The sequence below is a fragment of the Heliangelus exortis genome, chromosome 9 (assembly GCF_036169615.1).
Source record: "Heliangelus exortis chromosome 9, bHelExo1.hap1, whole genome shotgun sequence".
Lineage (NCBI taxonomy): Eukaryota > Metazoa > Chordata > Aves > Apodiformes > Trochilidae > Heliangelus > Heliangelus exortis.
In genome coordinates this window covers 17,022,332-17,038,948 of record NC_092430.1, presented here as the reverse complement: position 1 = coordinate 17,038,948, position 16,617 = coordinate 17,022,332, and the positions used below count along the sequence as shown (strand labels likewise).

The window sequence follows — 16,617 nt, the reverse complement described above, 5'->3', positions numbered from 1 at the left end:
AGCAAAGCTTTAACTTGGCTCATAATTACAGCACTAATCACCATGCAATTAGCTGTAACAAATCTACTGTTAAATAGGGAAGCTTCAATCTGCATTACCCTTGTTTTACAGGAGGAAAACTTTAGAAGTAACTTAGCCCAAGTCATGGAAGAAGCCACAAAGGAGATGGAGAATTCAATCAACCTTTTCCTGGGATCAGCAAATACATACATAACATGACAATGTGGCCTTGTGTTGAAGGTATTTGAATTTTGTCTACCTTATAGAATTAGCAGAAGAAACCTGTTTGCAACATCATGACAGTCTTGGCTAACTGCTTCCTCCTGCTTTAACATCATGGTTCCTCTTCACACTCTACTCGGAGAATAAACCAGCTGGTGCAAAGCACAGAAGTTTGTTACAAATACACATTTCCTTTTCCCTTAGCATGATACGGTTACAGGCTGAAAGGATTCTTAGTAGTTGCAAGTCCAGCATTTAACGTACAAAGATGTCACAATTGCATCACACTTGGAGAGCCAGATGCTTTAGGAGTTGTCCCAGGGGCTGCCCAAAGGAACTTTTGCAATAGGATTATCTTCATTTCTTTTTGAAGGAGACGCAGGATGAGAGGAGATTTCCCTAAGTAAGTCTTTAATGCCCAGATTTGCAAAATATCAGGGTTGCGTAGCATCGCCTCGTATAATCCAGACACTGCCCAGCATATTTTAAATGCTTTTAAATGCTTTGCCCTTCCCATGACTGTCTGCCAAAAGACAGCTGTGTCTGCCAGCTGCCCTGCAGAGTGCCACGGCATGCAGAAATCCAGCTAGCTGAACCACTGCCGAGGGTACCACCTCCAGTGCAAAGTGGTTTCCTTAGCAAATTGCCAAGGATCTGCCTATGTTGTGGATCACATAACTCAGCTTCGGTTTACTGCAGGTGGAAATAAAGTTACCTGGGTTTATACAGGGCTCATAAAGTTGGAACAGATGGATGTATAAATGTAGTCAAATCTAGAAGTGCAGTTGGACAGATCCAGCAGGGCTAGGGAAAAAACTTTCCTGGTGAAAGAACAGATCTACAGTCCCCAGGAAATCTTTCTAATGAATGTATCGTAGAAATCAGGGCTGAAGAAAGGCTTGGGTGGTGAAAACTTTTCTGGTTTTCATCCCTCTCTACCAGTCAGAGTAATAAAAGACAACACCATTCCCCACAAGCCTAGCACGGCCAAAGAGATCCTGGAAAGGACACTTGAGTAAAAGGCTGATACACACAACACACACAGCTGCGGGTCTGCAATTCAAATCAAATCACAGACAGAGGATTTCTTGCTCTTTATTTCCAAGTCCTACATGCAAAATTTCCAGCACAACCAAACACAACTTGAGATTTTGTGCTCCAGTGCTGTCCAACAGCTCCCCCTCCACAGTCAGCTCTTCCCACAGGCAGCCAAACATCCCGGTGGGCATCAAGGGAAAATCAAAGTAAGAGAAGTGACTACCAGGGCTGGGAGGTTTCCCACACATCATTGTCCTGGGGTTTGACAACAACACATGGACCTGCTACCATGGCTGGCCAAACTGCTTAACAGCTGACTCCTCTGCATAGTGGATTCACTTTGGACATGGGAAGACCTCTTGCTTATGAGAGCCCATTGTTTTATTTTTTGTTTTGTTTTGCTCCTTTGGCTAATAAAGTGCTTCCAGAAACAAGTTTCCAGCCTCAGACTCATTCCTAGGGAGCTGAGCAGTGGGAGGGAGTGCACACATACTGGGATAACAAAACTCCCTATCCCCCTTAAAATCAGAAACATCTGCTGCTGCCAGGACTGACCCACTGGCCAGGCTCAGAACATGTTAGCCAGGATGGCTCTCATCAATGGACTCACTGTAGCATCTTTTCAAGAAACAGAGGGGAAAACTGATCAGTGAACCAAAGGGAAAAGGGAACAAAGTCTGGTTAAGAATAACCTCTTATTTTGCATTGTCACATGAGCATTTTTGCTCCTGTCAGTCAAGGCCACTCTGCTGGCATCCTGTTTTGACTGCCTGCTAAGGCTTGGTTCAGGTTGGTTATTACCACCACTGACTTCTGGGGTGAGCTCTTCTCCCACCACCAGTCTGATGGGGAGGGACTATATTAACTGAGTTTCCATCAGTTGCTCTCCCCAGAGCTGGGAGGAGGACACTGAGGTCCAACAGTGGGGTGGGCTGAGCAAACCTCTTGCTTACACACTAAAAGATACTCAGAGGAAATAGGCAATTTGTTTATGAGCCAAGATTTCTGCTCAAGAGTTGTATCAACACTTCCATGAATTCAGATTTCGAGCAACTCTTTGTTGCTCAGCCTGAGATTATCAAAATATCAACACCCTGACAGCCTGCTGGTGTCAAAAGTGAATGTTTCAAAGTCCCAGGACTTAATGTGAAGATAGGCTTACAGTTCCAATCTTTGATCTCCAGTATAAAATAGGACCAATAAAATATTATAGGGATTTATGGCTGACCTCTCACTCGAGCTGCTTCACACCTAAAATAACATTGTAAGATGTGCCAAAAAAAGAGGAAATTGTTTAGGTTTTCTTGTTTCTTAAAACCTGATACACTCTTATTTCAAAACTTTTGACTGTTATTAAATAGACTGCTAGAAATTACAAAATAACTCCCCTTCTGGATCCATGGCTCAGGAAAGCTAAATATGTGTCTTTATTTAATTTCTTTGGGAGGATTAATACAGTGTTAACCTCTAGCAGAATCACAGATGTCTTAGGAAACAGTTCCACCAAAGCAAAGCATATTTTCTACAAAAGTCATGCTACCATCTTGTTTCAGACAGCCTGGCTGCTTTCCTTTGCCCATCCCTCTCTCCTTTTCATCTCTTGCAATTAAATTATTGACCATTTTATAATCCAACTTAGTTTGCACTCTTAAAAGGTATTTTCTGCAGGGTAGAAGTATGGGTAAAACACTACTCCTGACCATTGGGCCAAGGTAGCTGAAAAACAACTAAAGATTATGGACATTAGGCAACCTAGGTTGGCATCGCACATGGGACTGGTGCTGGGAGGGGGAAAGCACTTTGAAAGAAAACTCAATTAGCTTTTGAATTCAACCAGATTTTCATGAAGAATGACTCATTTTATATAAAAAGTTCTTTCTCTCCTTAAAAAAACATAAATACATGCCTTCAAACCACAGTATTTTGACTTAAAAAGTGACACATCTTCTTGGGTGACAGGTTTGCTGCCTACCAGTGACATCCCCACTGGGCCGACACATATCTCCTGTAGTGAACTACAGCCTTTGAGCCATCCGTCAGAGGGGGAAGCAGAGCACAGCAGAAGCCAGGGGCTAATCACTGGAGAGGCTGTAAGACTAGGGAGACTCTGGTGCCACAACTGCTGTTCCCATGACATATGCACCGTTTCCTGCTCCTGGAGAACAGCAAGTCCCTGGTAACTGGGGCTTTCCAGTGTGGCCATTCCTTGGTCCCACACTGCAGCACCAGTTTGCAGTTGGCCTCACAGCCACCACCCCAGCTTGGGCACTCCTGCATTGCTATCATGACTGTTCCGTGCAACCCACACAGATGTAAAATCCAGAGATTCCCTGGGCTCCCCTGGAGCTGTGCCTTGCTATTTCTACACAAGTAAAGTTAGAGAACAGCTATTAAAGGTTAGCAGCTTGATATCAAATCCCTAATTTTATTTCAGCAGAAAATAAATCATTTCATCATCTGGAAAGTGTGGAGAGGACACAGTAAGCTACTGGAATAAGCATCATTTCAATAACCTCCCCAGACAGCAACTTTGGGAACATACAGGAAGGGAGGGGAAGAATCAACCGTAAACCTAACTAGCAAGTTCATTTATTATATAAAATATGTCCTGTCACCCCAGAAAGGGCTGCAGAGACAAGGACTTCGGTTTGATTGAATGGGAATGAGTGAAGAGGCAGAATAATCTGCTTTTATGAGGCTGTCTCCACACTCCTCTTCATGTAGTTGATACTTCAAGCTGATCCTGGACACTAACAGCCAGGCTCCCAGCTTCCCTGCAAGCACAGCAGTTGTATCTAATAAGTTAGGAAGGGTTTCTGCACATTGAACTAAAAAGGAGACAAGCACAGACAAAACCTGGATGTTTTGAACTTAACTTGAACTTGATATTGAACTTAAAACTGTTCGTTTTTGAAGTTTAGAAGTGAACTTTAAATTTGGGTTTAATGTTTGATTCAGTTACACTAAAATCTGTACAGTTTCAAGTATCTTTTCACTGTATGATGAAAGAACAATTTTTTCCAGTGCTTAGGATACAGAAGAGTTGTATAACAGTGACATACTGTTATACCTCAAGATGTGAGGTTGCAGAGTGTTTTACACCCTGGTCTGCTGTGCATCCACTTCTGGGAGGGATTAGCTAGTACTACTGCACTGAAGGCAAATACAAAAACTTCCACCAAATTTCAATACTGCAACAGCAAACTGGAGCAGCCAAGTTGGCTCTGTCAGACTTATCTCATGCTCAGCTCAGTGCAAATGTAGCTATGCAGCAATGGGCCCTGAACTAGCTCCAGATGAGCAGTGTCCCATTCACATGAAGTTGCTCCTGAGCTGACACGCACAGGGACACCAAGGTTTCTGCCCACAGACATTGTGGGCAGAAGCTTACAGCTTCATCCTGTGCTCTCTCTGTAGGCACCAAGACAGTCAGCAGCTATTTTAGCTCTTTTATTTCCATCAATTTACTCATGTTTGTTTGTTTGCTGCAGTAATAACCAAGTTTTGATTGCAAGAATTTGAAAATGAACCTTTAAAATTAATTTATGGTAAATGGAAGACACAGTTGTCAGGTGAGATAAAGAAGAGTTGCCCTTACCTTTTGAACTAGATAGACACTAGTTGCTCTTTCACTTGCTACTTTATCCAGTTCCGTTTCTTCCAGTACAAAGAAGCTTACGTCCGCGATGTGAACACCCACTTCGAAGTTCCCTAAAATTGCACAAGGAAGTCAGAAGGCTGCAGGTAGAAACAAAATGCTGATCTGTTAAACTCTGAACCCTCTTCCTCCTCTCCCAGTGCTACCACAACCCTCTTGCCTTAGGCCTAGGCCTCACAAAAATTATACTTTTTTCCAGTTCTTCCACCTAAAAGCAAAGCTGTGGACTCTCAGGACACTGATGAATTCACAGCCACTGTGGCTACAACATATGAGTGGATACTCACACAAGTGAATCCTCAAGCACAGAGGTTGATACATAAAAACTCTTTAAAAACCAAGTGTTTCCAAGTATGAAGATTTTAACAGTGAGCCCAACCAATTCTTATCCCTTTGCTGACAGAAAAAAGAAAGAAATATAGGAGCCCACCTTACAACCATACAGGCAGTGCAGAGCAGCATTGCCCACATATGGAGCAGCAGTTCACACATGTTTTGGTGTTCTCAGAACTACACTCATTTCCACTACACCCTGGTTGAGTCCAAATTGCTGCTGGGGGCCTGGAAAGTCTTCACTGATTTAGCAGAAGCACAGCTTTCTACAAACAAAATACTCTGTTATCCTGCCTTCACTTCAGATTGGGCTTTTAATGCTTAAAGTCCAGTCTACAAATACCTTCATTCAAAAGTTATGCTAGAGAGAAGTACCTAGAGAAAAGGTTTAGGCAATACTTTGGATTTAGAAATAGTGATCATCCTCAGCTTTGGAAGTAATTAGTGCCTTGGTCCAAGAAATTCTAGTTTACTAATCCCCAAAGAAGCCTATTGGCCTTTGTTTTCTCTGGAAGGACTAGGCTGGATTTGAGGTGCTTATTTGTGGAATAGTTTCAAGTGCAGCAGGTTCCTAATTATAACATTAAGTTCTTTAGAGGAATTCACTAACTTCTTGGTATCTATAAATATTTTTTTCTTCCCCTAACTTCTGAAAAAAGACAACGTAATAAGATACCGTGCTGGTGACAATCCTGTTTGTTTATATGCCTTCCAAAGAATATTATCAAAGCCTCTCTCTAGAGTGTCACGTTTTTGAAGCCTAAATTCTTAATAGCTGCTGTGATCACGCAGAACATCTGCCAGTGTGCCCTTCTGACAGGTACCAGTGCTAGATTTACAGGGTGAGAATACAAATGCATACATGCAAAGGAAGAAGCGTGAGAAGGTTCAAGCTGGTATTCATAGAGCCACCCAGCCCAGTGTGCCCCCAGCTGGGAGTTCAGATAAGTGAGCACCAACCTGTCCTGTGAGACTGAATTCTCAGCAATTTCAGCTTAACTTTATCAAGCCATGCTTGCACAGCACTTTGAGTACATCAAGTATCATCTTGGGTTTAGTGCTGCTTTTGTACACTCAACAGAGCACAGATGTAAAGGCAGCAGAAACATACATGGAAGACAGGAGAGTCGGGGGGTTAGATTTGTCCACATAACCTACAGTCATTGGAAGGTCCTGCAGAGAGTAAATATGATGGCAGCAGGAGGAGAGGGCAATAATCCCATTGCACACCAAGGGACAAATTCCACCCCTTGTTAGGAAGCTGGGAGAAAAGACTGCAGATTAAATGGTTCACCTCAGAAAGCTGCCTACAGCTGTGTTGTGATATTATCACATGCCCTGAAAGCTGCTCTACATGGATTAGGCATCCAAGCCTGAAACTACTTAGATGGTAAGTCTTAGACCAACAGTTCAACCAACAAGTTTAGTATTACACAGACTTGAAGCCAACACACTCAGAAGGTAAAAAAATATTGAATACTTTGAAGTCAATATTGTAATGTATTGACCCTGCAGGCAAATATTGGTGAAAGGAAAAGGAGAGGAGGTCATTACATCATGCCTTTAATCGCACTTTAATTCAATATATGCACTGTTACATACATGAATTTTTTCTCCTTGGTAGAAAATTGACAAACCAAGAAAGATCTCAGTGCATGAGATAATAAAACATGGAGTTAGCCAATGAAAACACATTGAGTAGAGTTAAGTTTCATTCAGGTTTCCCACCAGAGCTTCTAAAAGCTGGGGTCGGTGTGAGCCCCCTGCTTTTGAACTTGTAATCAAAATTCTATCTAAATATTTTCTTACACACATTGACATAATGCAAACTGGCAGGTCTTGGGTTTGTCTTGCTCAAGTATGAATCACCCCATCTCCCTCACCCCCCAAAAATTCAGACCAAGAGAACTTGACAATGTAACAGAAGGATCAACCAATCAGATTCCTCTCATGTCACTGCCTTTGAATGCGTTAGACAAAATACCAGCTTAAGCCTGCACAGAAATACCTGCCTGCTGCTCTGCCCTGGTTTATTTGCTAATTAAAATGAAAGAGCTTTGTGGATAGAGAAATACCATTCACTAGGATTTTCTTCCATGTCCACAAACAGTTTTTCTAGTCTCATTAATTTTTATGACAATCAGAAAAGGAGCATTTCATGTTCTAAGTCTTGCGTTATTTCCCAAGGAAAAGAAGAAAATGTGACCTGAATGAAAGGAAAACAGTTAGACCACCACTAGTTTACTGAAAAAGTCTTATCGGAGAGCAAAGAGGGAAAGGGTGGACACCACATGGACCACACACCCCAGGCTGCTACACGTGGTCTACTCCACCTCCATTTTGATGAAGAAATCTACTTTTTTAGCAAACAGAGGCTTCAAGTCTTGGCATGTAGGTCTCCATTGTGATAGACTTTATAGGCTAAATTTCTTACAGAAATGAGTACTTTACAAACCACTGGCTTGTTCCATCTCAAATTTAAAATTCCCCAGCAGTGAAGTTAAAGGTGCCCAACAATCCCATAAGCTTGGTATACAGTACCAGTTTAAGGATTATTTTTTTAAAAAAGAAATTTACATAAGAATGCACAAGAGATTAAGCCAGACACTTATATGCTGTCATCAAAGCAAGAGCTGAAGCAAGAGCATGTACTGCAATGAAAAATGCTGAAGGCACTTGAATGGCTTCTTTTACTTAGGATCTCTGGGATTTTTTTCACTTAAAATCATTCCATCTGAAAGTGGGTGCAAAATAGTCATCCCATTTGAACTCCAACACACTCATAGCACCACAAAGCTGCTATGTGGCAGACATTTAACAACAGAGAATGACATTTAGACTCAAGCAATACATGTTTTATTAACCAGCTGAACCCTATTAGACCCTTTCCACAAATACAGAGATGCTGCAACAGAGATGGATGGGAGACAGGAGTATTGTATAAAATTACACCATGGAATTGAAAAACCCAATAACAAGCCCTTTGCAAAGGGAAGCTCTCATGCAGAGGTCTGCAAGTAGAAATAGAGAAAGAGATGGGCACTCAGCTACCAACGCTCCTCCTGGGGCAATGCTCTGTGCAAGAGGGACAGGATCTGTTGCCACCTCACTGCAAACAACACAGTTCTAAAATACCCTTGTGGCACTGAACACAGAGTACACAATTTCCCTTTTTCTTTACCATCATGTAGGCAGCTAGAATGACAGAAGTCAATGCTCCTGTATTTCTCCATCTTTCTAGAAGTGTGGATCCCCTCTCAAAGCTCAAGTGATAGAGCTATGACAGGCAGGTCTCCCCGAGCATGATGCTGCACTAGGCACGCAGCAGTTTTAGGGAAGGTTTGGCTCCTTGATTTGAGAATCTGGTTTGAAACCACTGCAAAACCTTCTGTGGATAACACCAATATGATGCTAAAATCAAAGCAGAATTGGTGGCACCTTGCAGAAGAACAAAGAACAACCTGTTCTCTTTTTTACTATTTTTTCACTGATGTGATGTTCATTCACTGATGATCTCATTCTCTACGACAAAACAGTTCAAAGAACTTTTCTCCTTCTTTATTGAGGAAAATTAAAAACAAAAAAGGATTAGCAAGAGAAAGCTGTAAGAGAAGGAAAATGCCTTTCAGCCTGTAAATGCTCCACAAAAGCTGCCAGCCCAGCAAGTCATATGAAGTATTTGCCCCAAGAATCAGAAAGTTCACTTGAATGTATTTGCACAGTACACAAGCAAACACCCTGGCAGCAAACCCCTCTGTCTTCAATGATCCTTGTCAGTCCTAGCACAAATGCAGAAAAACAGATCAAGCAAATTCACTCTGTACCTTAGCATATGTGAATTTTAGGGCCATGCAACTTAAAAACGCAGCTCTTCAAGCATAAGGCAGCAGAAAGTAATTCCTTAGCATACACACTCCCCTTTATTTCCATCTCACCTTCAACCATCACCATTCTCAGGAGAGAAGACAAAGTATTAAGTCAGCTTAAAATGTAATACTGAGTTTTTTATATTAACTACTATTTCTCATACTGTCTTCACCCCTCTTTTAGCAAGATACAGAAGAGTTCAAAGCAGTGTGAGCAGTATTTTCTCTACAGATGAGTACCTACCTGCTGCCAGCAATTAAAGGTATTTGAGGTATTTGGCTGTTCCCTGTCATGACCAAACTCTTGCAGCAAATAATTACAGCTCTTTCCCATTCCCCTGCCCTGAGGTTACCATGCTGCTGCTCTTATCTGCAAAGCAATATTGGTTGCCTTGCAAAAGTATGAAAACTTGCATAAAGAAAGACAAACAAGGCCTTAAATCCATGTGCACATTTTGTTACTATTATCAGTGCTACAGTGAAGCGTGGGTCTTCATCAAGGCTGGGGCTCTCAGATAGGATTGTGGGTAAATGGGTGAGGACAGTCTCCAGAGCAGAGGGTCTCAGAGAAGGGACAGCCAAGAGGGGCTGCAGATAGCAAGAAGGGTGGACTCATAAAAATACAAGCTGCACAGAGGCAGAAAATGGCACTTAGACCTGGGGAAGCTCCTGGAAGTAGCTAAGGACAATCACAGGTCTTTAAAATGTGCCATTAAGTGAAGGACCTGATCCAAGCCCAAACATTCTTGTTTCCCTTGGCACGTGTATGTGCAGCCACAGCTCAATGGTTCCAGAAGTGGCCCTCTTGGGATAGAGGGAAGAGGAAAAAGAGAGAGGCAAGAGAATGATAGCATGAGTAGGAAAAAAGAGCAAGTGGGAAAGCAAAAAAAGAGCAAGATGGGAAGAGAACAAGAATTTAATACAAAAATAAAAGTGGATCTAAGGAAAGAGCAAGTTATTTGTCTGTTCTGGAGTCTAAAGACAAAGGTGGGTGGCTGTAATTCTCAGCTGAGGTTACTTTTCCACCCTAGGAAGCCAAACTATTGTTCAAAAAAATCAGACACTATGTTTTGTTTTAGTTATTTTAAAATAACAATGAAAGCACTTAAATTTTACTTGTGTGCCCTAGGGCCATTTTGTTTTTTGAAAGTGTAATGCAACGGAGCATAAATCCCTGAACTTGTTTGCCAGGAAACCGAATTTTTAAAATTATCATGATGGTCCTTTATCCAACTGAGATGCAAATAATTACACCTTTTTCAAAATGCATTTAACAGGTTTTTTCCTTTTCAAAAAGTCACTTCTTGGACATAACTTTATAAAAAGGCTCCAACAAAAGGAGGCAGATTTCTACATCTCAAGAGAGCAGCACAAGTCCCCACGGCACAGCAAAGCAACTTTTCCAACCAAGTATAAATATTACTTTAGTAAATGTTGCAACAATTTCAAAGAGGAAAAACTGTCTGCCCAACATTAAGCATCTCTAAAGGGTAATGATCCACAAAATACTACATATTACCATGCACTGCCTCTAGGAGATGTCCCCATACAAAACCCCCTGTCACTGGTTCGCATGGGAAATGTCCCCCATCAACAGCTTCCTTCACCCCCCCAGCTACAGAGACTTTGAGACCATCAGGAACAGTCTGGCCAAGGTTTCAGGATATCTGAATTCTTCTTTGAACTATGTTTAGTCACTTTTCTCTGGGTCTGTAGAACCTGGAGAGGTGGCCAAGATCAGGTCCCCAACTTCCACAGGGCAGAGACAGAGGGAGCAGCAGCACATGCAACACGTCAGTGTGGCTGCTCCAAGGGCCTGCAGCAACTAGAGAAAAGGCTTGGGGAGGGTGGGTGGTCTGGGTTTTTGCTTTCCTTCTTAAATCAGTGTCTCCTTTCAGCCATTTAACTCTTAGCCTTCACAGATCACATTTACATCCTTTTTTATCAGGACCTGGGCTGATGTAAAGACAGAAACAGCTGTGACATTTCTCACTTAACTGCACAAACTCAGGAGCTGCAAGAGGGATGAAGCCTCAAAGGTAGCAGAATCAAGACTGGCCCCAGCTCTTCCAAAGTGAGAAACTGGATGAGATCACAGGGGAAGGCAAAATAAAATAAAGTAAATATTTAACTCTTCTCATATTGAAAATCTTGGCACCTCCTGGATGTCTGGAAATATCCAAGAAACCTCTGATAGGAATGGTAATGTTGCAAAGTCCTTGCTTTCAGGAGTCCCAGAAGAACAAGAAAATAATTCAGGGTATTTAATAACAATAAATCATAAGGTTTTCATATGGTTTTTGCGAATTTTTCCCCCCCAAAAGTTAAAAGGTCTCTGTCAGATATAAATGAGTCTAAAATCCAGATTAACTCGTACCTGCTTTGTAGTGACATTTAAAGCACTGTTTTTGCTCAGGTCTCAACTACCCTGACCTTTGGCATCAACTGAATGTGATAGATGTGAGTATGATTTTACAAAACAATTTGGGATTGACTCCAGGTAGGGTACAAAACAAAATTAATGTGTTCATTAAGTGCAATGAAGGGTAAGCAAAGACAAAAAGCTAGAAGATGGAAACACACCAGGAAAGGAACCCTTCCCAAGCAGAGTATTTCCCAGAATTTTCTCTGAGCCACCAGCCATTCTTTAAAATGTTCCAGAATGTGTCACCAAACGTGTCCGGCATTGTCACTGGCGAGACCAGACACAACAGTTCTTTAGGTAGAGATGCCCACATTCCAGCTCTGCCCATCCATGTTTTCTCCCCATTCCTTTGCTCGTACCTGTTTACAATGCAGATGGTCATGGGTAAGCTGGGGTTTTTCTGTGCCCACACAAATGCCTAGCAGACTTTGTGAGGTGCCAAAATAGAAAGTTCCACTTCAGGGTTCTATAAATTTTATTGATTTCTTTGTAAGATTCAAGCATAGTGAGCAGAATTAAGAAACAGGGACTACAAACTACATCAGATTTATCCCCTGAATGCCAGTACTTGCTATTTGGTCATCTCTGGGAGAACCTCTAGATGAATGCTTGTTACTAAGACCCAACATGAATCTTAGCTACTTGGAGTCTATTCCAGACCCTTGGGACATGGATCTTCAGCCCTTCATCAAGACAAGATGTCAAGCAGGGCACGAAAGTGACAACCATGCTGCTGTGAACTCAGATTCCCAGCTCAGAAAGCACTCCTTCCTGGAAGGGAAAAGTTACTAAGGGAGACTCCTAGCAGTCTCTTAACAGCGAGATTTCCAGCCAACTTGAAAGTAAAAGGACAATTTCTGGTATTCCTGCTATGAATTATTTTTATCACTATTCCAAGACCCATTGAAGAGGCAAACTATCAGGAAATCTGTAGTCTTTGAATTTAAAGAGATGGGAAGTGGCACCCAGCAGCTTTCAAAATGAAATACAATCATTTTGGGTGTAGGATGTCATCCTGTTCCTGCAATGAAGGTTTGGAGTACAGAGTGACCTCCCTCTCTCTACTGCTAGGTCAGTCCCTTCTGTGATATCTCTACTCCCAGGCATTCAAAGAGACCTTGGGATTTAGTGCTAGGCCAAAGACATACAAGGTACTTCCAGTGTCTGGCCTTGACATTTTAACTTCTTTGAGAACAAAGACAGCTGCTCAGATTTTGGGTTTAGCCTTCCAACTTTTTGTTTATTTTTAGAAAGAATTTTTAAAATAACTCCACCTGCACCTGGTTTTACTCTTTCTGTGTGATTAGCATACTAGTCAACAATCAAAAAATACTGTAGTGACTTGCACTGTAAGAAGATGTTATTCCTATTCAGCTGAGTTCAGAAACCATTGCATTGCAACGAAAGTCATAACACAAGTCCAATGATTCTGAGGAATCCTGATATTTAAGAAAGTTGCTAAGAAAGAAAATATATGACACTAATTTCTTTGTTGCCTGCATGCAACAGAACATGTGACTGAAGTTAACCATGTGAAAATTTATTCCTAGCTATTTGTACCCATTTAAAGTTTATCTTCCTCATATATCTTCTCATTATTATCTGCCAAATTTACTCAAAAATCCTGTTTTCTCTAGCTCTATCTGGTCACCCCCTATCACTTGCAGTTCTTCTCTAAAGATTCTTCTAATCTTTGAGGTTCTTTTTCGTGAATGGAAATCCTAGGCAAAATACTTCTAGATATGTTTGTACAGGAATTTCTGGATCCTTTTCCCATTACCTAGCTCCCTTAAGGCTTTTGGGTTTGTTTTCGCTTTTTCTTCAATATACCATGGGACACTATTGTTTTTAAGTCCAAATCCAAAAGTATCAGTGATATCCACCAGGACACACAATCCAGAACCTCTGAATCTTTGGGGAATTGTCCCAGGTCCTGAATTTATGAACTAAAATGATCCAAAAGGAAACTTTGCCCAGAGCTTCTCTCCTCCCTTCAAGGAAATCAATTCCCCTATGAGTAATTCTACTGGTATTTGCACATCTGTTTGCATGGTTCTGCAGCCATGGTCTTCGTTAGTCCTTCACAGATCTACCTGTTATATTATTTCAATCCTATGTCTTTTTCTGCCACAGCTTTCTTTGTGTACTGTCAAAAATACACAAAACTTTTGGGATAGGGATGGAATATTTGTAAAATATCTACACAAAAATCTCATTCAATAAATATGAACTAGCCATAACAAATCCTGCCCATTTTTGCTTAATCAAGCTTTTAACCAACCTTCTCACAAGCAACATGCTTTAACAAATTGTGTTCCAGCAATCAATGTTCCAACCAAATCCAAACTTTCTTAATCTCCACTACAATACATTATCATCCAGTTTAATGCACTTGTCTAGGCATTAGACTCAGCCTATTTCCCTTTTTAACATCATAGTGTCTGGAGTATGCCACCCTGCTTCTACTAAAGCTGTCAAGTTGTTTCACTGATTTTTAAACAGATGTTTGGTGGAGGAAGGATGCTCTCTGATTCCATTCAAACCTGCACTTGGAAATTGGAAGTGATGTGTGTTTCCACAGACAAACCTAGTCTTACTTTAAAAGAAGAGGCAAAATACACAGTACATGCTGCAGTTCCCCCAGCATTACACGGGAGCACGCTGTGGGACACAGCAGGGATCTGGATTTGGCACAGACCTGAGTGTAGTTTGCATATTTCAAAGAATCTGCAACCACAAGCCCTTGATCGAAAGAAAGGAAAAGTACCTGTTTCTAATTACAGCAATATGTCTTTTTCACTTCACCAGTGACACAGCATAGATCTGGAACAGAAACCTACCAGACTAACCAACAGGTAACAGGAGAGCCGAGCTAATTACATCCGATACTAAAGGAAAAACTAACCAAACTATATGCACAGTCCTACTCCTTGTAGGTCTTTTTACTTTTCCCATATTTAACTCCTGCAATAAATTTAAGTAAATTGCCGCTTATGGTAATTTTCCATTTGACTCATATGCCAATGTGGGGGTTCTGTCATGTTATCTCTAAACTGAGCCTGGTATCTGTTCACCTTAAAACCTTACAAAGAAGGAAGCATAGTAATTTCATACCCTAACTTTTAATTGAACACTAGCCCATTCTTAAGTGTTTATCTCAAGCCAGGCCAACACAGGACTTCAATTACAAACTCTTCCCATATTCTGTGTTGCAGGAACCAAACAGTTTAGCTAAAAGGTCCTGTACCATGCGTTGCCAGAGCAAATTTTGCCTGACAGTCCTTAAGTGGCCAGAGAGACAAAGCTGAATATAAGAGACAATCTATATGTATTAAAATGCAGAATAAATGCACAGAACTTTGCAAAATTAAAACAATCCAGGTGTTTGCAACCTGCATTAGGAAAGAACAAGTATGGAAGGAGAGGCAGATAGGGAGGAAGATGCTGGAGCTCATGCACACTAGGGGATATTTACTAAGGTCTCCACAAGGTCTAAGAAAAGCAGCTCCGGTGTCCACAGGCCTGCAGCAGACAGAGGATAATTTTACCAGCATTTGGCAAAACACCAGTTGGCTAACCCAAAATGTATGAAATAGGCACCTTGAACAGAGATGTAAGTCGTTGCTCTCTGCAGATCTGTTTCCAAAAACTGCAGCCCAGAGTGGATTCACCAATGTCTGCTTAAGAGAAAGGTCATGCTGCAGTCTTACCAGATTTGGGTCACTAAGAGAAACTCTCCTCTTTGCTTGCACACCATTTTCATGACACTTACAGAAACACAATGTGTTTGAAGTTTTTATCCTATTCCCCCTAGGTATATTTGATTTAGATTCACCAAAAAGTTGAACGGATTTAAAGGGAAGGAAAAAAACAGGGAGCAGCACACTGCAGAAATCTCATTTGCTTAGGTCATCATGTAATACTGGGAAGATTCAATTAATGTATCTATATACAACCTTGCCCCAAAATGCAGAAAACCAATGTCAGTAGGGACAGAAAATCAGTAGGATAAACAGCCCATAGAATATATTTCCACTCTGCAGTACAACTTGTCCTAGAATACAATTTAAATTACTTGCACCTGAATTACTTTGTGAAAGATTGCAGGGACACCACAATGAAAGAACAACGAGAACCATTTTCATTATCAATTATCACATAAAAGAATGTACAGAAACTCTCAGTATGGACAAAGGTATAGCTTTGAAATCAGCATTGAAAGATCTGCACATTGGTTAGACATCTCCTCAGAAATGTACCTCAACTGTTTCTGCTGCATTCTTTTCCATAACAGCCTGACATGTCACTAGATGGAATTGTTTGCCTTCAAATTTGTCAAATTTCAGTTCTGTTTCTACCAGTAAGCAGTCTTCAAACACGTCAACAGTTATGTGCATTACCAGAAATGCACACACCACTTGCAGATAATTCCCAGAAGAGATTTTGCAAGGGTGGGAAACTTGCCTGATGCCACTGGGACACACAGGTCACCCGGTGTGCTCCTACATGATAAGATCAGAATAAATCTTTACATGTCTGCACCCTGGATGAATACACTCAGGCTTAACACAGCCCTGCTATTTTCAGTGAATCCTTTGCAACATCCATACAGAGAACTGCTCCTGGCTGCAGTTACTCAGTAGAAGATGTGCAGAAAGGATCACAGAAGAGCATAGACTGAAATGAACTTTCTTAAAACCTCCAGCTACCCTGAAAAAGCTCTAAAAAAGCCTGTAGAAACTAGGCAGAGTCCAGATCAATCTTTTACTCCGAGGTTATGCTGATTCATCTAAACGGAGTACAGTTCGTTCAAATTTGTGAAGCTTTTACACATAAATAACCCTATTTTTCCTTCTTTACTGGAGCTGATCTCTCTTAAAATATACACTCGCAAATGTGAACAGCAAGCTTACCTCCCTACTTCTATCATTAAACAACAATGAGGAGCACGACTGTTAATCAAAAGCAGACTCCAATATAAAATCCTCTCAGAATCAGACTGGCCCACTTCAGACACATATCCCTGAAAAGTGTCCAACTGCTGCAACATCCTACTGCAAGCTCCATTAAAAGCT

At 41.2% G+C, this 16,617-nt stretch overlaps 1 protein-coding gene across 3 annotated transcripts in view; it reads right to left on the bottom strand.

Annotated features, from left to right (window-relative positions):
* DIS3L2 (DIS3 like 3'-5' exoribonuclease 2) overlaps window positions 1-16,617 on the bottom strand; it is a 177,450-nt gene that overhangs the window by 65,638 nt on the left and 95,195 nt on the right. For all 3 annotated transcript variants that reach the window (XM_071752443.1, XM_071752444.1, XM_071752441.1), the window contains one exon: window positions 4,859-4,971. In XM_071752443.1, coding sequence (XP_071608544.1) covers window positions 4,859-4,971 — 113 coding nt within the window. The remainder of the gene's footprint in view (window positions 1-4,858; window positions 4,972-16,617) is intronic.